The 24,039-nt window shown below is 39.5% G+C and overlaps 1 protein-coding gene across 2 annotated transcripts; it reads left to right on the top strand.

The window, feature by feature from the left end:
• On the top strand, nt 1-22,818 carry trafd1 (TRAF-type zinc finger domain containing 1). Of its 2 annotated transcripts, none has more exons than XM_062051396.1 (12): nt 1-101; nt 754-802; nt 2,783-2,918; nt 12,139-12,192; nt 12,284-12,722; nt 14,929-15,171; nt 15,253-15,317; nt 19,190-19,441; nt 19,594-19,726; nt 19,954-20,164; nt 20,265-20,322; nt 22,140-22,818. In XM_062051396.1, the coding sequence occupies exons 2-12, from the start codon at nt 768-770 to the stop codon at nt 22,176-22,178; spliced, it is 1,665 nt and encodes a 554-aa protein (XP_061907380.1). In that variant the 5' UTR covers nt 1-101; nt 754-767; the 3' UTR covers nt 22,179-22,818. The 2 variants fall into 2 exon arrangements, with proteins under 2 accessions (XP_061907380.1, XP_061907379.1); XM_062051395.1 differs by having other exon boundaries at nt 41-496.
• The last annotated feature ends 1,221 nt before the right edge of the window (nt 22,819-24,039 follow it).

The raw sequence follows: 24,039 nt of genomic DNA, 5'->3' as shown, positions 1-24,039 counted from the left end.
TTTTTTTCTACGTGGGTGACCTGAAGGGCTAAAATCTGGGCACAGTCCAGCGCGCTATGATATTGACATAGCAAAGAGGAAATAAACTGATGCGTACTGGGGTTTGTAGCGATTGGCCTTCGTTCTGCGAATTTCCCAATTTATTCCGTTTTTATCATTTACAGATCAATTGACCGGCGCAATTGATCTTAACGTGACTGTCACCGCTCTTCTTGTTGCTGTCGCGGGTGACAGAAACCTGATGATGCTAGCTTGACGCTACAGCTAGCTTCCTGCTATAATAGCCAGGCTAGTTTGCGGCTCGGCAAGTTAGTTAGCATTGGCTAGTTGAAGGTTACTAGGCTACGTAGCCAAACTACAGGCGTCATCTCGAACGCCATTTCTATTTTAAGTGTGCTTAAAAACACCCCCGCTTTGGGTTGAGATGCTCGTCGTTTCTCTTTTCTGAAGTCCGCCAGTGTCTGCTAACGTTAGCTAGCCGACGAAGGATTGCCGGGTGAGCAAAATGAAAGAAGCTGTCAACCTCTTTTATCTGTTCGTCTTCTGCATATTTACAACTGTCGTCTTTAAAAAATAAATGTCGTTACATTCCTCCGAGCTACTGTCAAACGTGAGCAGATGTCTCTCGTTTAACTTGTCCGTCCGTCTTTTTAACAAGTCTTCCTGCTGTAACGAGATATAGATGTTGATTTTTAGTGGACATTTTCATGTCAAAGTTCAGGCCCTGAGTGTTTAAATTGATCCTCTTTGCAGGCTTTTGGACGACCATGGCGGATGAAAACACTCACTTTTGTGGAAATTGGTAAGTAGCCATACAGCCAATCACGTGACCAAAGTAGGTTTGTTTTCGCCATTATGTGGTGAATATCTATCAATCAATCAATCAATGTTTATTTATATAGCCCTAAATCATAAGTGTCTCAAAGGGCTACACAACAAGCCACAACGACATCCTCGGTTGAGATCCCACATCAGGGCAAGGAAAAACTCAACCAAATGGGACAATGAGAAACCTTGGAGAGGACCGCAGATGTTTGATTGATTAATTGATTGAGACTTTTATTAGTAGATTGCACAGTACAGTACATATTCCGTACAATTGACCACTAAATGGTAACACCCGAATAAGTTTTTCAACTTGTTTAAGTCGGGGTCCACGTTAATCAATTCATGGTAGTGATGGTCCCCACAGCACATGACACAACACATCTTCGTCCACCACATGAGGGCCAGTTGTGGTGGATTAAGTTGATAAGCAAGCCTTTAATGTGAGAGCCATCTTGATCCTGATCTGTCATATATATACAGTACTTTATTGATTTTTTTCAGGATAGGGGTGTAATGGTACACAAAAAAATCGGTTCTGTACGTACCTCGGTTTAGAGGTCACAGTCCGGTTCATTTTCAGTACGGTTAGAAAACAACAAAATATAAATTTTTTGGTTATTTATTTACCAAATTTGCAAAATCTTCCACTAAAAATATTTTTTTTAGTAGAACATTTGATGTGAAGTAATCAGAACCTTGGATAGGTCAATAATTCATAATAACATTGATTTTGATTCAAAATTATGTTTTGAGCAATGACAGTTTGAAAGAAAAAAAACAGCTTTGTTTTATTAGTCAACATTGCAACTTTTTCTAAATTACATTTCACCTTTAAGCTTTTTTATTTCACTTTTGTTATGTTTTTGTTTATTTTATTTGTATTTTTAGAATATGTTGTGGGCCGCAAATGGCCTCCGGGGCAGACTTTTGACACCCCTGCTATAGATAATAAAAAATTAAATCTGATAAATCTATTGATAAAAAGCAGAGCCTGGCGACGCATGCGCGTTTATCATAACTCTCGCTCTCGCTCTCGCTCTCTCTGTCTCGTCCCCTCCCTCACAAATGCTGCTGCGTGCACAATTTGTTTGGTTTTTAACCCCTTCTAAACCCTGAACGTATATTGTTAATACACGCAACCATAACTCAAAATGCCGGACATTTGAGGCATTTAAGAAACTCCGCCCGGACAGCCCCGCAAAAGAGGACATGTCCGGTGAAAAGAGGACGTATGGTCAGTCTATTAGACTGAAAAGAGGACGTATGGTCAGTCTATTAGACTGACCATAAGTCCTCTTTTCCCCGGACATGTCCTCTTTTGCGGAGCTGTCCGGGCGGAGTTTCTTAAATGCCTCAAATGTCCGGCATTTTGAGTATTGTTTACACTACTTAATATGTCCGTGTGGAAACTCGTTTGGTACACCTCCGCACCGAACCGAAACCCCCGTACCGAAACGGTTCGATACAAATACACGTACCATTACACCACTACTTCAGGAGAGTTCCCTCAGGAAAATTTAAATTCCAGCAGCAGTGTACAGAATTGAGATCAAATTTAAAAAGTAAATAATAGGGGTATAAATGTAAACAAAACAGAAATATATTACAATAAGAATAAAAATAAAAAGCAACAATGAGAATACAAATATAACAGTAAAATAAGAATATAACAAGAGAAACTAGGCAGTAGTGACCATGTTATGAAAAAGTATTGCACTGTTATTGTTTTGCATCCCCTGTCATCCTAGTAACCCCCCCAGAGAGGAGTTGTACAGTCTAATGGCATGTGGGACAAGATCATGATCATGATCTTGCCATAGCGCAGTGACTTGAGGGACTCTGGGTCACTAGTTCATTTTATACTGGAGACCAAGGATCTTGATGACGTTGTTGATCTCAGCATTTTAAATAATTTAGTTGTTCCCTTTTCTAATGCATTTTTTTTTTTTTTTAGCAAGCATGACATTCCGGAAGCAAATTTCACAACACATGAGATCCACTGTCGGAGAAACATCGCCCTCTGTGATGTATGCCAGGAGCCGGTGCCACGATCAGAGCTGCAGGAGCATAAGCAGCAGGAGCACATCCAGGTACAGTACAGTGATACCATTGATTGATTGATTGAAACTTTTATTCGTAGATTGCACAGTACAGTACATATTCCGTACAATTGACCACTAAATGGTAACACCCGAATAAGTTTTTCAACTTGTTTAAGTCAGGGTCCACGTTAATCAATTCATGGTACAAATATATACTATCAGTATAATACAGTCATCACACAAGTTAATCATCAGAGTATATACATTGAATTATTTACAATCCGGGGGGTGGGATGTGGAGGGGGGGGGGGGGGGGTAGGTTAGGTTGCTATCAGCATATTTCAATCATCATACAAGTTTATCATCTGAGAAATGGACATTGTAACAGTGTAGGTCTGACTTCGTAGCATATGTACAGCGAGCAGTGAACATAGTGAGCTCAGAAAGCATAAGAACAAGTATATACATTTGATTATTTACAGTCCGGGGAGGTGGGATGTGGTGGGGGGAGGGGGTTAGGCCAGGGTTGTAGCTGCCTGGAGGTGGTTTTTAGTGCGTTTTTGAAGGAGGATAGAGATGCACTTTCTTTTAAACCTGTTGGGAGTGCATTCCATGTTGATGTGGCATAGAAGGAAAATGAGTTAAGACCTTTGTTAGATCGGAATCTGGGTTTGACATGGTTTGTGGAGCTCCCCCTGGTGTTGTGGTTATGTCGGTCATTTACGTTACCACCTAGAGACTTCCTTTTCATTGTCATTCAAATTTGAACTTTACAGTACAGATAAGAACGTAATTTTGTTGCATTAGCTTGTTGTAGTGCAGGATAAAAGAGCAATAAGGTGCAGGTATAAATAAATAGATTACTGTACAGATAAATATATTGCACTTTTCATATGCATCCACGATTACGGATGTATATTATATTGTCTTTATATTCCAGCGAGTTAGTCCGTTTTGTGGGGGGAAATTGAGGGGATTATTATGATGCGTTCAAGAGTCTTATGGCCTGAGGGAAGAAGCTGTTACAGGACCTGGAGGTTCTGCTACGGAGGCTGCGAAAACCTCTTTCTAGAGTCCAGCAGTGAAAACAGTCCTTGGTGGGGTTGGGAGGAGTCTCTACAGATTTTCTGAGCCCAGGTCAAGCAGCGGCTTTTTGCGATTTCCTGGATAGGAGGAAGAGGAGTCCTGATGATCTCTTCCGCCGTCCTCACCACTCTCTGCAGAGACTTCCAGTCCAAGGCACTGGCGGGCCGTGCGTTTCCCACCTAGGCCTTCAGTGATCTCCCACTTCAATCATTACCTCTCAAAATACTATAATTGATGTCAGCACATGACCATTGCTGGAGAAATACTATACAAGAACACATTTACGCCCTACTGGCCATTGAATCACATCAACAGTATACAAAATGTGTTATTTTCTGGCGCATTTAAAAATCAATTATAACACATCAGCAATTAAAACATATACCGGTACTGTAAATTTATCTGCTTGGCTTATGGAATCAATAAAGTTTGATTCAAAGTACACACTTACCAAAATTATATTAAATGTTAATTAAATGACAAGCATGACACACTTTAACAACAAGAGTTTACAACTTTTAGTTGTAACCGAACAGCTACTGTCAACAACTTGTGATCTGATTGGCTATCGCAACTGTCTCTCAGCTCTATGTGTTCTCAAATTCATCCGCTAACGGCCCCGTTGAGTATCCAATCACAGGACGCTTAATGTCATGTTCAATGTGAGGCCATCTAGAAGGCCTTACTGACAACAACTCGTGATCTGATTGGCTATCGCAACTGTCTATCAACTGTATGTCCCCGTTCACTTACAGTGCACGGACGCCAGCATTGTTGATTCTGAAGGCGTCTGGCAGATTTCGTACAGCATGGCAACATAAGCTAGCTGAATTCTGATTGTATACAAACTAAAAACAACAGCACTGGAACGTGCATAATATGACATGAAAATAATATTAATAATTTTAGATATTTAGGGAAAGTAAATATAAAAAAAAAAAAGTAATCTTTATTTATGATCATAATTTCTGGTTACGTTAGGCCAGCAGAGAAGGCCTTGCTGGCCCTGATGGCACACCACTGGATACCACACATGTTCCAAGAAAAGCAGGGCTGATCTTGTCTGTGGCCCCATATCCGTCTTTACTATTACCGTATTTTCCGGACCGTAGGGCGCACCGGATTATAAGGCATACTGCCGATGAGCGGGTCTAGTCAGGTCTATTTTCATACAAAAGGCGCACTGGGTTATAGGGCGCATCAAAGGGGTCATATTACTAAATGTTTTTTCTAAATTAAAAACACTTCCTTGTGGTCTACATAACATGTAATGGTTTGGTCAAAATGTTGCATAGATTATGTTTTACAGATCATCTTCAAGCCGCTTTCTGACAGTCGCTTCAGGATGCGCCGTTTTGTGGGCGGTCTTATTTATGTGGCTCACCTTCGACAGCGTCTTTTCTCCGTCATCTTTGTTGTAGCGGTGTAGCGTGCAAGGACGGAAGTGGAAGAAGTGTCAAAAGATGGCACTAACTGTTTTAATGACATTCAGACTTTACTTAAATCAATAACAGAGCAGCATCTCCTCATCCGTGGCTCACTAGTGCAACAACAACGCCGGAAACGTGTCTCGTGAAAAACCATCCCACCCGAACTCTGTACTAACTAAAGTTCCTTGGGTGGATTATGTAAACTCACTATACCGGTATGTTTTAGCGCTTTCATGGTGAGTTTACTGACAGATATAAGTAAGAACTTTATAACTACTTTATATTAGAAATGGCAACAGCAGAGGATGAATGTCCCATAACAAGAAGACAGAGAAAAAGAAGAAGCTTATCAACTATTGTGTCGGCACGGACTACAAAGGTGGACATGCACGATTTTTCAGGACTTATGTAGATCCCAAATACAGATCAGCAGGTACCAGAAGGTAAGAAAAGTTGTTTTTGCGTAATATTGCGGAAAAAACGCCAGATAATGTCTTACCTTATACACACACAATAATAATACCCGTATGTTGAAGCACAGTACAATCCATCAAGCGGTGCGGCTTCATAGCTTACCAAAGTCGTGCTAAAACATTTTGAGAACTGTGTGTAATGTTCTATATTTTCAATGGAACATATAACATTTTGGTGTTGTTTACTTGAGTCATATTGTAGTCTACACGTATCTCTTATGTGTGACTGCCATCTACTAGTCACACTTATCATTTCACCATGTACCAAATAAAATAGCTTTGAGGTCGGTAAGCACAACCAAAATTATTCCGTACATTAGGCGCACCGGGTAATAAGGCGCACTGTCGAGTTTTTGATAAAATGAAAGGATTTTAAGTGTGCCTTATAGTCCGAAAAATACAATACTCATGTAACACACTAGGGACTGATTGCAGCTTAGTGAGTATTGTGATACAGTCGTCCCTCGCCACATCGCACTTCGAAGTTTGCGACTTGTAAAGGTGACTACTTAGGTGTTATTTCATGTCTAGAGGGCTTTCTCAATGTTAAAAAAAACACTTTTTTTTTTTTTAACTCTAGATCTAAAAATATTTCATTTATGAATCATTTCTACTTCCTGGAATTTCATTAACCACGGACAGGCTTGGAACCAATAACCAGCGATAAACGAGGGATAGCTGTATTATTCTTGGCGATCAGAAGTATATTAGGTCATGGGGTCTTGAGCGTGTGCAAAAGACACATCCAAATAAAACGCAAATTAGTTACTTTTTTAATTAGATATTTATACAAATATGTATTAATATATTACAAGCTACATAAACAGGCAGCATGGTGGAACAGGGGTTAGTGCATTTGCCTCACAATACAGAGGTCCTGAGTTCAATCCCGGGCGCGGGATCCTTCTGTGTGGAGTTTGCATGCTCTCCTTGTGACTGTGTGGGTTCCCTCCGGGTACTGCGGCTTCCTCCCACCTCCAAAAACATGCACCTGGGGATAGGTTGATTGGCAACACTAAATTGGCCCTAGTGTGGCCTAATGTGAGTGTGAATGTTGTCTGTCTATCTGTGTTAGCCCTGCGATGAGGTGGCGACTTGTCCAGGGTATACCCCGCTTACCGCCCGAATGCAGCTGAGATAGGCTCCAGCACCCCCCGCGACCCGAAAGGGACAAGCGGTAGAAAATGGATGGATGGAAGTTACATAAACATTTGTATTTACTAAAAATAATCATGTATGAACAATGGGTGGGCTAAAACAAATCAATTCACATTCAAATCGCAATTTTTAGTTGTGATTCTAAATTGACCCATAATTTCCTAAAATCAATAAAAAATAAACTATTTTGTTAAGAATCAATTTTTGGAATAAAAACATTAGAGAGCTATTCATCACTCACTTTTTAGTTATGTATTTGCATGTCTTCTTGGTTGCTTTGTAAATTTATATTTATATAAATAAATAATAAATGATAAATGAGTTATACTTGTATAGCACTTTTCTACCTTCAAGGTACTCAAAGCGCTTTGACAGTATTTCCACATTCACCCATTCACACACACATTCACACACTGATGGCGGGAGCTGCTATGCAAGGCGCTAACCAGTAGCCATCAGGAGCAAGGGTGAAGTGTCTTGACCAAGGACACAACGGACGTGACTAGGATGGTAGAAGGTGGGGATTGAACCCCAGTAACCAGCAACCGTCCGATTGCTGGCACGGCCACTCTACCAACTTCGCCACGCCGTCCCTATATAATATAAAATATTGTAAAGCTAAGGTTGGGTTGGAGTTGGGGTTGTTCTATTTTGTTTTATCAGCTTGATTAACAGGCTGTGATTTCTGTAAAGAACATTTTTTTAAATATTCATTTGTTTTAGGCCAACACTGCGTATAAGTCATACGTCAGCCGTCAATACGAGTTTTGTAACCTGTATTGAAAAGGTTTAATTTATATACCAAACAATATTTTAGGAGAATGGCGTCGAACCTTGAATCGATTCTAAATCATATTGTCACCACAAGAATCGGAATTGAATCGTGAAGTGCCCAAAGATTCCCACCTATAGAGAACAATAAACAAAATACTTATTTGACATCTACAATTCAGTTAATTCCTATATGTTCAATTACTTGTATTCCAACATGTGACATCTTCCCAGAAGTGAAACAATGCGGTGGGCAACCAAGCCAAGATGGCTGTTGTGCAGCAGCAGCAGCAGCAGCACGTGAACTACATGAGTACGCAATGGGCCTAGATCTTGCTGCAAAAAATCCAACTATGCAATGGAATAGATCCCTACCCTTTATCAAAAAAAAGATTTGTCGAGTGATATCATGGATTATTCGTCGGTGTAGTTCCCAGACATTTTGACAGCCCTTTGAGACACTTGTGATTTAGGGCTATATAAATAAACATTGATTTATTGATTGAACTATCTTGTGCTCTGGACATAATTCTACATGGAAACTTGGAATAGCATGGAGGTCTACAATTTCTTTGTCATTAATTGACAAAGAAAACCAAACACAATAAATAAGTAAAAACTATGAACAAATGAATGTTCTCTACATCTTCAGGGAAAAGGTTTGGCTACAAAATAAACTAAAAAGTGTGGTCGTTATAGAAATACGGCCATAAATGTGTATTATAGCGGCATTCAAAGTGACGCTATCCATCCATCCATTTTCTACCGCTTGTCCCTTTTGGGGTCGCGGGGGGTGCTGGAGCCTATCTCAGCTGCACACGGGCAGAAGGCGGAGTACACCCTGGACAAGTTTGCCACCTCATCGCAGGGCCAACACAGCTAGACAGACAACATTCACACTCACATTCACACACTAGGGCCAATTTAGTGTGACGCTGTATTAGCAATTATCTCTATGGAATGTTGAATGGATGCGGCCGTAATTAGGCCTGGTCCGATAACAAATTTTGCTTGACGATTTATTGACCTACAAATTAATGCTGATAAATTATATTATTGCCAAAATTTTTATGAGACCAAATTAACCATTGATGTAATGATAATATGTAATAATAACGCATGTATATCCTTACAAATGCAATAAACTTGCATTTCTTGTTCGTTAACATTGTAATTGGCATGAACATTTTTAATCTACAAGTTAAATAAAACAAACAAATAATAATAAAATATAATTTGTTGGCAAAATGTTGCACCTAAATAAAAATGACAAAAGGCAATAAAAACTGATGCTAGTGGGCCAGCGGCCCCGCCTCCCCACAAAAAGATAATAAAATAAAATAATGCACCCCCTTCTTTTCATTCTGCTATGGCACAAACGTGCGTATTTGCTAAAAGCAACGAAAAGCATGAATGCTCTTGAAGCATGCACATGGCGATTTATCGACACTGGAAAACTTGCCAACTTAATTTCTATTTATCGTCTGTTAATTGACTTAGCGAATATTGGCCCAGGTTTCAGGCTGTAATGCTGCTAAACTGAACAAACTCTTACAAAGGACATGACTCACCGCTGAAGAAAAGTTAATCAGAAACAAAGTAAAATTGTATGCATGGGCTCATTCAGTCCATTAAAGTAGAACAAGCAAACACCTGCAGTGCGAGTGATCAATTGCCATCAGAGCTGTGTATAGAGAGAATATGGCCAACTCTGTTTCAAAGTTGGTAGCAAACATGGCACCCTGTAGTCACGGGAGGCACTTTTGACCAATCATTTAGGAGATCTTCTGGCCGTACTCTCTCTGATTGGTCAAAAACCCCTTGCGTGACTACAGTGCGTCATATTTGCTACCAACTTTGAAACAGAGTTGTCCATACTCTCTCTATACACAGCTCTGGCCCCCCCTAATGGTTGTGGCCCTAAACAACCGCATAGTGTTTATGCCATGGGCCGGCCTTGAACACAAGTCAATCTCTGATGCTGATCGACCTTTTTGATTTGACTCCAAGCGCAATTTCTCATTTGAAACCAATTATATGTGGGATAATGAATAAACTCTGTTATAAAATTTTAAACCGTACAGAAAACAATCTACAGTCCGTTCTATCTCAGCTGACTTTGGGTGAGAGGCGGTCTACACCCTCGACTGGTCACCAGTCTATCACAGGACTCATATAGACAAACAACCACTCACATGCAACGTCTATGGACAATTTAGAATCAATTAGTTTAATTTAATTTAGCCTGATATATTGGCCCTCTGGAGTCAAGAGCTCTGTCTAAGCTGGAAAACGATAGTGGCATTAGCCTGAACTGTGTCACAGCAAAGATGTACAACCGCATGATACTAAACCGCATTTGGGTTGCCGTTGACCCTCATCCGAAGGACAACTGAAATGGGTTCAGAAAAGGCAGGACCGCTGTATCCACAAGGTTTACGGCATCCCCCCTAACCTGCTAAGGGCCATAACGGCCATGCACAAGAACGCAAGAGTCAAGGTGAAGACACCAGACAGAGACACCGAGGGGTTTGTCATCCAAACAGTTGTGCTGCAGGGGGACACGCTTGCCCTATTCTTCTTTGTCATAGCACTGGACTACGCACTCAGAAAAACATTACTTGACGGTAGTACAACCTTAACTTTTGAAGTGCTGTAGGCCTAGCAGACCTGTACTATGCAGATGGCATCTGCCTGTTGTCTGAGCCAGTTACAAGAGCTCCTGAACAGAGGGGAGGCAGACTGCACCAGGGTCGGTCTCAAGCTGAATGCAAGGAAAACCAACGTCCTCACTTAAAACAATCTAACATTCCCCATGCACCGTCTGGCAGAAGTTGGCGAGCTCAAGTACCTTGTTTCCTGGGTAATTCATTCATTAAGACATTAAGTTGAGGAAGGTGCTTGCATGGAGAGCTCTGAATGCCATGTCTAGTGTGTCGAAATCCAATTTCCCTCAACAGAGCTTTTTCCAGGCAATTGTGGAGTCTGTGCTCTGTTGTGGCCCCTAAAGCCCCCCTTACAGAAGTCACTGGATTGATCCTACAGCAGAATGCTGTGTGGTACTGAACATTAACCAGAACAAGCATGTTACCAACAAGCATCTCAGAGGGTCTGCCAAGGCTGAGTGACATGGTGGCATCCAGGAGGATAAAACTTACAAGTCACTTCCAGAACTTCCTGCTAGCAAGCTAGTGCTCTGAGAGCCAACACACGGGCACAGACCAAAAGGACGTTGAACGCTAACAGACGTGGATGTACTTAGGAGAATGTGGGAGTGGAGAACTCTACAGAACTGGCCGAATGCATTGGGAGCCACAAGGATTTGGATATCCATTGGCTAACTTGTCTGAGGATGACCCCCATTGATTAATAGTTAAACATTTTCGTTTAACATTTTTTAACAGTTTGGAATGTGAGAGAAAGCCGCAGCACCCAGATAAAACCTGGAAATTCCAGACTGTGAGACAGACAAGCTGACCACTACATCATTTTGCTACCAGTTTAAAGTAACATTCATTGCCACACGGGTATAAGCAGCAGTCTATTTTGAATATTAAAAGGACCCATAGCGTCCTGATGACTGAAGATTTGAAGTTCTCTTTCTGTATTTTTCAGCAGTGATTTCCCATAATATTAATTAGTTTTTGAGTAATGGGTAGATAACTAACTGTACCTGGAACACCACCTTTCCATTACCAGACTACATATGCCGCCTCTTCTTGGTGTGACGTCATCCATAGAACTGGAGCCCATTCCCCACATAGACAATGTGGATAAAGACATGTAAAACTATTATTTTGATCACTTAATTGCATGTTTTTGTCACCCTGGTCCATTATTACTTTAAAACTAACATGATGAACCTTATGAGCATTATGCTCTTCCAAAGTCTGAGTTTGCTCATGCTCTTTCAGCATTTCTTCATCTTGAGGAAAACATCAGTAGAAGAGGACTTGGAATACTCTCGTTTTTGACTGCTGGGTCTGCTCTTCTTTCTTTGTTTCTCCGCAGGTTCTAACTCAGTTTTTCTCTCCTCCACGGTGCTCTTAATTTTCGGGATCACATTTAACTTGAATACAAAAAACACAATTTCGGTTTCATCGTGCAAAAATGTAATATAGTAATTGTTACAATGATTAATTTGTTTTAATTTAGGGATAACAAACATTTCTGTCTAAATCCAAACTGAATAACTTTTTCAGAGTTGAATTATTAGCTGTAAAACATTTCATTAACAGTACTATTAACACAATATGTGTATCAGTAGTTTTTTCTCAAGACAAAACACAATATACACTAGGTAGGACTATTGATAATTTATTCTATATTTTGTGATCCTTTAAATTTCAGATTACTTGCAAATGTGGACTCAAGATAAACAAGAATCAAATTGAAGTTCACCAGGTAAGTCTGATTTAGTTATTTTGTCAATTCTCAGCATGAATACTTTTATAATGACTGCTCATGTATCCGAACGTCTTTTGCAACTTTGCAGAACTCTGACTGCTCTCAACGATTGGTCCTGTGCCAGTACTGTGAGTTGGAGGTTATCTTCAGTCAATCCAAAGAGCATGAGGATTACTGCGGAGCTCGTACTGAGCCTTGTCCACAGTGCAAGTGCAACGTCATGTTGAGGGAAAAAGCCCTGCATCCGATGTTATGCGGGAGCCCCGCGTTGCTCCAAGAGAGGAACAACCGCAGCTCTGGTCGCAATCCAGCAGACCTGCAGCCCCCAGGGTCCTGGTTTGAGGGCCACTCCATCCGAAACCTCCTCAGAGCAGAAGAGCGAGGTCCAAAGGATAACAACCTCAGTGCAGCTAAACATCAGGACGTTCCTCGCACATTTGAGTCAAGATTTTACAACTCTGCAAGGGGACCACAAGGCAGCGAAGACTGGATTAATATCACCCCGAGGAATATGACATCCAGCCAATGTAAGTTTTGTTTCTCTTTTAACAGTATTTTTACTACTACCAGATGAACTGCCCATTCCTTTTTCTGCTTAAAATGTCAATAAACGTCAGTTCTAAACAAAAATATCAAGCTTGTAATTAAATGTTCTAGTAATTCAAAACCGTGACATCATTTATCAAAAGACCTTCAAATGTTTAACAAAAAACAAAACATTGCATGTTTTGGTATTTTTGTTAAGGGCTGAAATGTGATAAAGATTAGGTATAGGTACCGAAACCCGGTTCTATAATAGCACCAGTGCCAACTTACAAGGTAGTAACTGAACCAAAAAAAATAAGACACTATTGGTGTTTATTCCTGTGCTAAATTAATACTTACTCAATAACCTGCAACAAATGCTTGGCGGTGACATTGTGCAAGCAATGTCCTTTTAAATAATGTAGCGTCCCGACAGAAGCACAAAATCTGATGTTTTTTTTTAACTTTATTGCTACAGCAGCTCTCTTAACACCGTTAGCACTGTCACTACACCGAAGACCCAATCGGTCCACACATACGCGAGCAATTCGCCACTTCCTGGACTCGCAATATTTTACGACGGAGCATCTGCGATGTCATGTGCTGTGATATTGGAATGTTTATTGATATTTTTTTATCAAAAACTAATAGCTTGCATAGTAGTAAAAGGGAATAAGAATTTAAAAATGAACAGGGGGTAGATTTTAAAAATCAGAGTATTATCGCCACCATTTCAACCACTTTTACTCTTCTGTCATTGCAATGAATAACGCATGCGCGCGCCACTGAATTATTTATTTTTTAATTGTTGATTTTTAAAACAAGGCACTTAACTTAAATCCATATCTGCGGCCCTAACAAAAAGTAGACTTTTAAAATGAAATTGTAAGTATTGTGAAATGATGTATTTGGTGTAAATAAAGTAGAACAAATATTTATTTGCCTTTTAACGCTACTGTACAGTTTCAAAATGTTATATGATGTAGTTATTAAAATAAAGATTACAAAGAAAGAAAACCATGGTAACTGTGACGGCGTGCACGAACATAACTGTCTTATAACAAGTTGACAGGAAGTGACAATATACTTTGCGGATCGATCGGAGCTTCCTGGACTGATTGCGTAGTGACAAACTCTAGACTAGCCAGTAAGTCACAACAACCAACCTGAACACAGCACTTACTCATTATGCACCAGTGACAGTTACAGTGAGCAGGGTTCAATTCAGGATCATTCGTAATTTTGAGTATCAAACATTAACCGTAAGTTGTTTTGTTTTTTTGCACACTCTCTATGTTCTGTAGTGCTGCAGTAGTTATGACAATTTGTTGTAGATTTTCTTTCTTATTTTTTTATGTATTACGTAGTTATTTCATTTACCGTATATCATAGAAGTATTTAAATTACCAGTCTGTTCAACTTGAATGTCACACAATTCATTACAATAAAAAGTCATTGTTTTGTATGTTTTCAATTTTTTTGAGGACCCGTTTGGCATCAGCACTGATTTTTAAGTTCCATTTCGGTACTAGTAATGTGTAACAGAAATGCAACTTATTATGGCAAAGCAGCAGTGTTCTACTAACAAAACCAGACACCAGCGCCCCCTCTCCTGACTGTCCAGTATGAGGTCTCTAAAGTGATGAGAACAAAATGTACATAGCCACGTCAGCTGTGTTTTAATATTAATGTAAAGAGCCTTGCCTCCCAGGAACGAACAATTATCCACCCTTTGCACGTTTGTCATCAAAGTTGAGGAGTGCGCAATGTAATTATTACAAATTCCGCTGTAACTCATAGTGACTGACCCCTGGGGTACATGACAGTTTTGTTTTTTTACTTGAATAAACAATTATTGGACCAGGGCCTCTTAAATTTGGTCCGGTACACATCATGCACATGCAAGGCTATCCTTGCTCAACAGCGTATAGTTCACAATTTTCGCTCTTTTTTTCTTGCCCAATATGTTCACAGTGGCGAATTAAAACACTCTCCCGGTTCCAAAAAAATAAGTCCATGCTGATTCCAGGTAGAAGTAATGGAAACAATATGGCAATGTAGTTTTATCTATAAACTAGTCATTTCACTGTTTTCTGTTGTATACTAATTTGCCTGCCAATCGATGTGGCTTGAAGGTGTTGTCTCAAGTCGTCATTAATTCACATGAACTTCATTTTGTAATTCTGAACTATTGTGTTTTCCTTGTAGTGGCCGAACAGACCGATTTCTTGAGCCACAGCAGTATGTGGCCACTTCAAGATGAGGACTCATCAGGCCTGGACTACATGCTGGCCCTCAGCCTGCAGACAGACGGAGAGTCCATGGCTGGCAGTGGAGAGGCCAGTCTGTGGAGTGACATCTGGGACCACACTAAGACCTCCTCCACGTCCAACAACAACTATTCAAACTTCCCCCCTCGCACAACTGCGGTTCAGGAGCGTGATCAAACAGGTGAAATGAAATCAGTTTCTTTGTTTTAAACCTTGCAGTTGGCAAGAATCCTTGATTAAAAATCCAAATGATGTCTTGCAGACATCATGCTTCCCTGTGAGTTTTGTGAAGAGCTGTTTCCTGAAGAGGACCTCATCTTGCATCAGGTTTGATTTGTCAACTTAATAACCTGACGCTGTTCAAGAGCTTTCTTTTCTAAAGTTAAGAAGTATTGACTCCCTGACCAAATTTGGAGCTAAAGATAATTTTTATTGGTTCAAATATATTTTCTGGCTGTTAAAGTGCTAGAATACTGAGAATACAAAATGTGTTCACATTTAGAAAATGACTTGCCTACCTCATTGACTTTGCAGAGTAAATTTAATCATCGTTTTGTTGCCTGAGGATAATTAGCTGCCTCTAAAAGTTTTGCACACCTTGATCTTCTTGTGCCACACCCTCTCTCATTACCAGTGTTAGGATTAAGTGTTCAAAATACTACTTAACTACTCATTGTTTTCCAGTGTAATCGGGTAATTTAATTATTTCCCTTTTTAATCATTACAACGCCGTTGCCGGGCCCATTATTATTGTAGCATTCCAACAGAGGCACACGGACTGGTGGTCTATTTTTGTTATTTTTATTTTATTTTATTCCAGCCTTAAAGCGGTCCTCTAATGTTGACAACATCGGCACTTATTTCTCAGTTCTGGACCCAAAAGCAATGTCTATAGATAAAATTCCACCCTAAATAAACGCCGTAGTAATTTTAGGCTAGTTTTCTGGTGAGTTTCGGAACATTTTGAAATGCACCTTTCGCACTCAATGACTTACTTACGCAAGATATTTGAAGGTTTTTTGTGAGTGTTTTTTTTTTTTCAAGTAACACAAATACTTTTCCTGGTAACTAATTACATTCAGTAATCTTGTTACTAATTTAATTTCTTCTTTTGGAAAAATAACTGGTATCTTTAAAGGCCTACTGAAATGAATTTTTTTTATTTAAACGGGGATAGCAGATCCATTCTATGTGTCATACTTGATCATTTCGCGATATTGCCATATTTTTGCTGAAAGGATTTAGTAGAGAACATCGACGATAAAGTTTGCAACTTTTGGTCACTGATAAAAAAAAGCCTTGCCTGTACCGGAAGTAGCGTGACGTCACAGGTTGAAGGGCTCCTCACATTTACCCATTGTTTACAATGCAGCCAGAGCGATTCGGACTGAGAAAGCGACGATTACCCCATTCATTTGAGGGAGGATTAAAGATTTGTGGATGAGGAACGTGAGAGTGAAGGACTAGAGTGCAGTGCAGGACGTATCTTTTTTCTCTCTGACCGTAACTTAGGTACAAGGGTTCATTGGATTCCACACTTTCTCCTTTTTCTATTGTGGATCACGGATTTGTAATTTAAACCACCTCGGATACTATATCCTTTTGAAAATGAGAGTCGAGAACGCGAAATGGACATTCACAGTGACTTTTATCTCCACGACAATACATCGGCGAAGCACTTTAGCTACGGAGCTAACGTGATAGCACATCAGGCTTAAATGCAGATAGAAACAAAAGAAATAAACCCCTGACTGGAAGGATAGACAGAAAATCAACAATACTATTAAACCATGGACATGTAAATACACGTTTAATGCTTTCCAGGCTGGCGAAGCTTAACAATGCTGTTGCTAACGACGCCATTGAAGCTAACTTAGCAACAGGACCTCTACAGAGCTATGCTAAAAACATTAGCTATCCACCTACGCCGGCCCTCATCTGCTCATCAACACCCGTGCTCACCTGCGTTCCAGCGATCGACAGAGTGACGATCATAGATGCGGTCGGCGGCCCGGAGACGGAGGAAGTCAAGGTGCGGTCGGCGGCTAGCATCGGATAGCGCGTCTGCTATCCAAGTCAAAGTCCTCCTGGTTGTGTTGCTACAGCCAGCCGGTAATACACCGATCCCACCTACAACTTTCTTCTTTGCAGTCTTCATTGTTCATTAAACAAATTGCAAAAGATTCACCAACACAGATGTCCAGAATACTGTGGAATTTTGAGATGAAAACAGAGCTTTTTGTATTGGATTCAATGGGGTACCAATACTTCCGGTTCAACGATTGACGTCACGCGCATACGTCATCATACATAGACGTTTTCAACCGGAAGTTTAGCGGGACATTTAAAATTGCACTTTATAAGTTAACCCGGCCGTATTGGCATGTGTTGCAATGTTAAGATTTCATCATTGATATATAAACTATCAGACTGCGTGGTCGGTAGTAGTGGGTTTCAGTAGGCCTTTAACTAAATACTTTAGTGACATGGCTCAGATGGTAGAGCTGCCGACTAGGGATCCTGTTTCGAATTTAGCTTCTGCCACCCGAGTCACTGGTGTTGTGTCCTTGGACACATGCCCCACATTGCTCCCAGTGACACCCACACTGTTGTAAACGTAGCTTAAATGTAGATAATGGGTTTCTCATGCTTTGAGTCACTCACTAGAGAAAAAGCACTATTAAAAATATAATCCAGTTCACTTTAGTAAACTAATGCAAAACTTATCACAATATATGCCTAAATCAATAATGTATACAGCTTGGAGTTGGAATATACTATAATTAGTGCTGTAAAATATTTTTTTAATCATTTAGATCATTTATCACAGTAAATTACTTGCTTACGTAAATAAAATTAACTTAAAAAAGTGCCCTACATTTTGACACAAATCAATCAATCAATCAATGTTTATTTATATAGCCCTAAATCACAAGTGTCTCAAAGGGCTGTACAAGCCACAACGACATCCTCGGTACAGAGCCCACATACGGGCAAGGAAAACTCACCCCAGTGGGACGTCAATGTGAATGACTATGAGAAACCTTGGAGAGGACCGTATATGTGGGTAACCCCCCCCCCCCCCCTCTAGGGGAGACCGAAAGCAATGGATGTCGAGTGGGTCTGACATAATATTGTGAAAGTCCAACACATCAGCGAAAGTCCAGTCCATAGTGGGGCCAGCAGGAACCATCCCGAGTGGAGACGAGTCAGCAGCGTAGAGATGTCCCCATCTGATGAACAGGCTAGCGGTCCACCCCGGGTTTGGAGCAGAGTAGAAAAGAAAAGAAAAGAAACGGCAGATCAACTGGTCTAAAAAGGGAGTCTATTTAAAGGCTAGAGTATACAAATGAGTTTTAAGATGAGACTTAAATGCTTCTACTGAGGTAGCATCTCACACTTTTACCAGGAGGGCATTCCATAGTATTGGAGCCCGAATAGAAAACGCTCTATAGCCCGCAGACTTTTTTTGGGCTCTGGGAATCACTAATAAGCCGGAGTTCTTTGAACGCAGATTTCTTGCCGGGACATATGGTACAATACAATCGGCAAGATAGGCAGGAGCTTGACCGTGTAGTATTTTATACGTAAGTAGTAAAACCTTAAAGTCGCATCTTAGGTGCACAGGAAGCCAGTGCAAGGGAGCCAGTATAGGCGTAATATGATCAAACTTTCTTGTTTTTGTCAAAAGTCTAGCAGCCGCATTTTGTACCATCTGTAATCTTTTAATGCTAGACATAGGGAGGCCCGAAAAAAAAACGTTACAGTAATCGAGACGAGATGTAACGAACGCATGGATAATGATCTCAGCATCGCTTGTGGACAAAATGGGACGAATTTTAGCGATATTACGGAGATGAAAGAAGGCCGTTTTAGTAACACTCTTAATGTGTGACTCAAACGAGAGAGTTGGGTCGAAGATAATACCCAGATTCTTTACAGAGTCACCTTGTTTAATTGTTTGGTTGTCAAATGTTAAGGTGGTATTATAAAATAGATGTCGGTGTTGAGCAGGACCGATAATCAGCATTTCCGTTTTCTTAGCGTTGAGTTGCAAAAAGATAGCGGACAAATGCAATTTTATCATTAGAATGTCAAACACTTTTACTTGAATGCGTGTCTTTTTTTTTCTCAAAACTTAACTTTGACCTAAAGTCCTGTACTCTGTATTTCCATGCTTGTCTCTTTTGTCTTTTAAGACTGGCTGCAGCCCCGCGTCCGCCTTTGCGTCTTACAGCAAGCAGCCGTCCTCTCCCCCTAAAGAGGACAGGAATGCTTCTGGTCTGATGCGAAGCCTCCCTAACTCGCTGGCCTCCAACATTCCCACTTTCCCGCGCTCCGTCTCGCCAGCTTCATACAGTCCACCAGCAAGTCCACTAGAGGGCGACGTTGTGATTCCATGCGAATTCTGCGGCGTTGCCCTGGAAGAGGCTGTCGTTTTTCACCATCAGGTATGTAACTCCTCCAGTTCAGAAGGATCAACATTTTCAAATATCAGAGTTTAACCTGTTTTTTTCAGCTAGACTGAACATGTATTTGGTGATTGTTTCTGAAGATATAACTTAGTAGTAGTATAACTGCAATGTTTTTTCTTTCTTTGTAGGATAAATGTGACATGCGCCCTCAAACAGCCTTTCCACTTAACAATATAACGAAAGCATCTATCAAGAAAAGTTCTGCCAAGGACGCGTTTGGACGGGTTTCCCCAGATTTTCAGGGGAGAATAAAGCCCCAAGGTTAGATGTAATTTATAGCATGAAATCAGGTGAACATAATAGTTTAAAAAAGTAACTCGCTTAACACCATTCCAAATTCTGCTTGCATGATGATAAATATATTAGTAAATTAATACATGTCTGACAGCGTCAATTAAAAGGGCGCATTATTATTTTTGTAAGCAATACAATGTTGTGGCCGCTGAGTGGACAACATTCTCTTACTTTTTGTTTTTTTACCCATTCAGGTGACATATCGGACCAGGATTTGGGATTGGATCGAGACCCTCCGGCAGTACAAACCCAAAGGGAATGGCCAAGAGGCTACATTGGACGGCCGAGTCAGCGAAAGACGTCCAACTGTGACGTTTCTGCACACAACCGAGCTCCGCATGGCAGAGAGGCCGAGCCCTCATCTTTTTTGGACTCTGACAAGTCAGGATCGGACTATCTAAAGGGGTAGGTCCAGTTCAAATCTGTTAATCAATATAAGGATCAGAACTATTTGTAATATATGTGAGAATCCTGTTTTTTTGTTGTTTTTATGTATGTCCACCAGACTACATTTAACAGAGAACCATGAGGGGAGAGGAAACAGAACCAATGTGTTCACAAAGGTAAGCTCACTATCAAATCTTATTGTTTGGTGTCAGGTTATTGACAAAGCCTTTACTTGTATTTATGTATTAATTTATTTTCCTTTATTTAACCAGGTAAATAAAACTTATTGAGATTAAAATCTTTTTTTTTTTTTTTTACAAGAGTGACCTGGCCAAAAGGGCAGCGAAACAGGTTTTTATAATACATATGACAACTACAATAACAATAGCAGTCTTGAAGTTCTTTTTTGTCTTTTTTTATGGGTTCATTAGTTATGAGACTGGAAACACGGTTTTAATGTTTTTTTTTAGGGAAACTGCACACTTTTTTGGAATTTCGCCAATCATCCACAATCCTTATGTGAGACAAGAACACACGTCTGTACATTTTCTGTGTGTTCTAAATAGACGCCTTTGACTATCAGTTTTTTAACGAGCGATGCAGGTAATGGGGATATGATCTATTCTGCTGATAAAGCCCTCTAAAAACCATATATACCGTATTTTTTCGGATTATAAATCACAGTTTTTTTCATAGTTTGGCCGGGGGTGCGATTTATACTCTGGAGCGATTTATGTGTGAAATTATTAACACATTACCGTAAAATGTCAAATAGTATTATTTATCTCATTCACGTAAGAGACTAGGCGTATATCAGCAATTGTCACACACACACGTCAACCAATAAAAATTTGGCGGAGGCGGGTCATGGCAGAAGTGCATTGTGAAAAAAAAGATGCTACCTGCTACTACTTCCGTACCTATGAAAATTGATCATTTCAACATTGGCGGTAACTTATAAAAACTGAGAAGGGCTGAACAAAAATGGAACTGAAAAGGAAATCATATACTGCAGGTTACAAGCTGGAAGTAGTGAAATATGCAGCAGAAAACGGCAATCGAGCAGCATCGTCATATAACGTGCAAAATTCAGCCTGTTGTTCACTATTCTTTATTTATTTTAAATTGCCTTTCAAATGTCTGTTCTTGGTGTTGGATTTCATCAAATAAATGTCCCCCAAAAATACGATTTATATATGTTTTTTTCCTTCTTTATTATGCATTTTCGGCCGGTGCGATTTATACTCTGGAGCGATTTATAATCCGAAAAATACGGTATGTAATGTAGTAATAGGCACATACCTGATGACATGGCACTTAAACGGGTGATAAAATGTTTGCTAGCAATTTTTGGATGGTCTTTTGCTGTGTTTTATTTGTTGAAATCCATACAGTATCACGCCATATAGGTAGCATGTGGATTTTCAAAGATGACCAACTTCCCGGCTCGGTGCAACAACCTTCTATGAAGACGTGAGTCATCATTAAGTTTTACAAATGCAAAGGCAATAGAGAAGCAGCTCAAGCTCCTTCTTAATTTTATGGCGGGTCGCAACCAAGGTTATAACACTGAAGTTAGCTAGTGGTTGACTACTCGCCGGTGGTCGGAGGAGCAGTATGAGCAAGGCGATGTGTTCCTATGCCAGAAAAGTAATTCCTCTGTGTTAGCTGTTATAATAACAATGTCACTGTAGCTTGGTTAATAGGCATATAAATGCATCGTTGTTGGCTTATTTTATGTATTTTTTAGCGCTTTAAAAGGTGGAATAGATACCTGCATTGTTGGCTGCCTCGTACTAGCAGTTGTTTCACTACTTAGAATGCACAGAAAAGGGAAATACACGTGTGTTCTTGTCTCACATAAGCGTTGTAGATGATGGGGAAAATCACAAAAAAAGTTGTTTCCTTTTTAGGGTGGATTTTTCATGTTAAGGCGAGGCAATATTTTATTTGGCACTTACTTTCTTTATTGACCTTTTTCTCCCATTCCCAGCTCCCTAAGAAGCAGAATGAAGAACAAGAAGAAGAATAAGCTGCTCGATCTCTGCTTTTCCTTTTTGTCCATCTTTGAAATCATAAATATATATAAGTGCCTGTGTCAGCAGCAACACCACATTACAGTTAACATTCAAAATGATTTGTTTTTTGCTATAAATATTATACTTTACATTTTTGTCTGGGTTTATATTCAAATGTTTTTTGTGTCATCTGTTGTAACTAAAACATTTGTAATCACCGTCCTTAATTTGAATGTTTCTTTGTATAACCTTAATAGCACTTGGATTATGCATCTTTGAACAACAGAACATTTTTCTACTGTTGAATATTCATATTTAGTACTTTAGGTAATACAGAGCTTTCTGTTGTCATATGTTGCAAAAGAAAATGAACACTATGTTTTGTATCAAAGAAATGTACTCCTGTGCCACAAACGTATGAAGATCTGTAGCGAATCATTTCTAAGTGAAGAGTCTCATTTTGAAATAAAACATTGCCGGTTTCATATCAGACAACAATCCTAACCAGAGAGGAGCATGTGAACATGGACGTCTCCTGGTGTGGTGTTTGTTCATGCACGTGCATCGTTTTCCTCTCTGTGCACAGCAACCGTCTCTGTACTCTGTAACTCCTTGGATGTGTGGTTAATGTCAATAAATGTTCATCAACATTTTCATTGGTGGCATAGTTCCAATGTCTACTGTATTACACCTTGACTACAGTGCATCCAGTAGTTAACCATGATCTACTCCTAATTGACTTTTTTTCTTTGAAAACTGTACAACCAAATGAATTGGTGCACAGAAGTGAGAAAAATAATCCAGTTTATTCAAACTACACAGAATTTCTAAATATGTGTAGTATGACATGGGTGTGTGTATGTATATGTAAAATAAATACTGTAGTATACCTACAGTAGTGCAAATGATATTGCACATAATGCAACTAATCAAGTAAAATGACAGTATTCCTTGGGGGAAAAAGATTGACTTTTTTCCCTTTTAATGTATTTTTGGCCATATTTTTTGTTGTGATACACTACTGTAAATGATTTTTCCTATGAGTTTTTTATTTTTAATGATACACTTTTAAAATTTCAATGTCCAATTCTTTCACAGGTATGCAATACGCTGGCAGTTTTTCGACAATAGCCCCCATAGCCAAACAGGACAAATACATCTTTTATTTTTGAAAGCACATTAAAACATGTGAATTCATAATTGATTAGTACTTTTTTGCTCAATCAACTTATGTCTTTAACAAATTTACCAAACAAGTAGTTTATTTATTTTATTGTAATTAGGGCTGTCAAAAATAATGAGTTAACTGGTGATTCATCACAATTGTTTGCATGAATCATGTCATATATACAGATTAATCACACAATTTATTTTGAATGTAGTGCATTAATACATGCAACACATTGTTTTTGTAAACTCCTGAAGATTCTAACAATATCATGGCATTTTAATTTTTTATCAATTTAAATTACCTGTGATTAACCCTGAATAATACAAATTCAAAAGGTGGTTCGTCTGATTAAATTATCTTTTGACAGCACTAATTTTAACCCTTAGAAGGCCTTTACAGTTGTCAATTAGTATACATTTGCATAGTATGAGTTATTTAAGTGCCAGCATATTTATTAACTATCATTTATTAGAGCAGGGGTGTCAAACTCAATTTAGATGGGGGGCCACATGGACAAAAATATACTCCCATGTGGGCCGGACTGGTAAAATCACAGCACGATAACTTAAAAATAAGGACTACTTCAGATTGTTTTTGTTGTTAAAATAGAACAAGCACATTCTGAAATTGTACAAATCATAACGTTGTTGGGTTTTTTTTACACTTACATGTTGCGGTTAATAGTATTCTATCTTTATTTGTAG

The sequence above is a fragment of the Entelurus aequoreus genome, linkage group LG06, assembly GCF_033978785.1.
Source record: "Entelurus aequoreus isolate RoL-2023_Sb linkage group LG06, RoL_Eaeq_v1.1, whole genome shotgun sequence".
NCBI classification, from domain to species: Eukaryota; Metazoa; Chordata; class Actinopteri; order Syngnathiformes; family Syngnathidae; genus Entelurus; species Entelurus aequoreus.
The sequence above is the reverse complement of the archived record's forward strand: the minus strand, read 5'-3'. Positions and strand labels throughout refer to the sequence as shown.

Excerpts from the sequence above, each read along its gene's own strand:
- trafd1 (XM_062051396.1), top strand. The coding sequence starts at position 768 with ATGGCGGATGAAAACACTCACTTTTGTGGAAATTG. Across the intron at positions 12,193-12,283 it reads ATCAAATTGAAGTTCACCAG|AACTCTGACTGCTCTCAACG; the intron begins GTAAGTCTGATT and ends GCAACTTTGCAG. Across the intron at positions 19,442-19,593 it reads CTGTCGTTTTTCACCATCAG|GATAAATGTGACATGCGCCC; the intron begins GTATGTAACTCC and ends CTTTCTTTGTAG.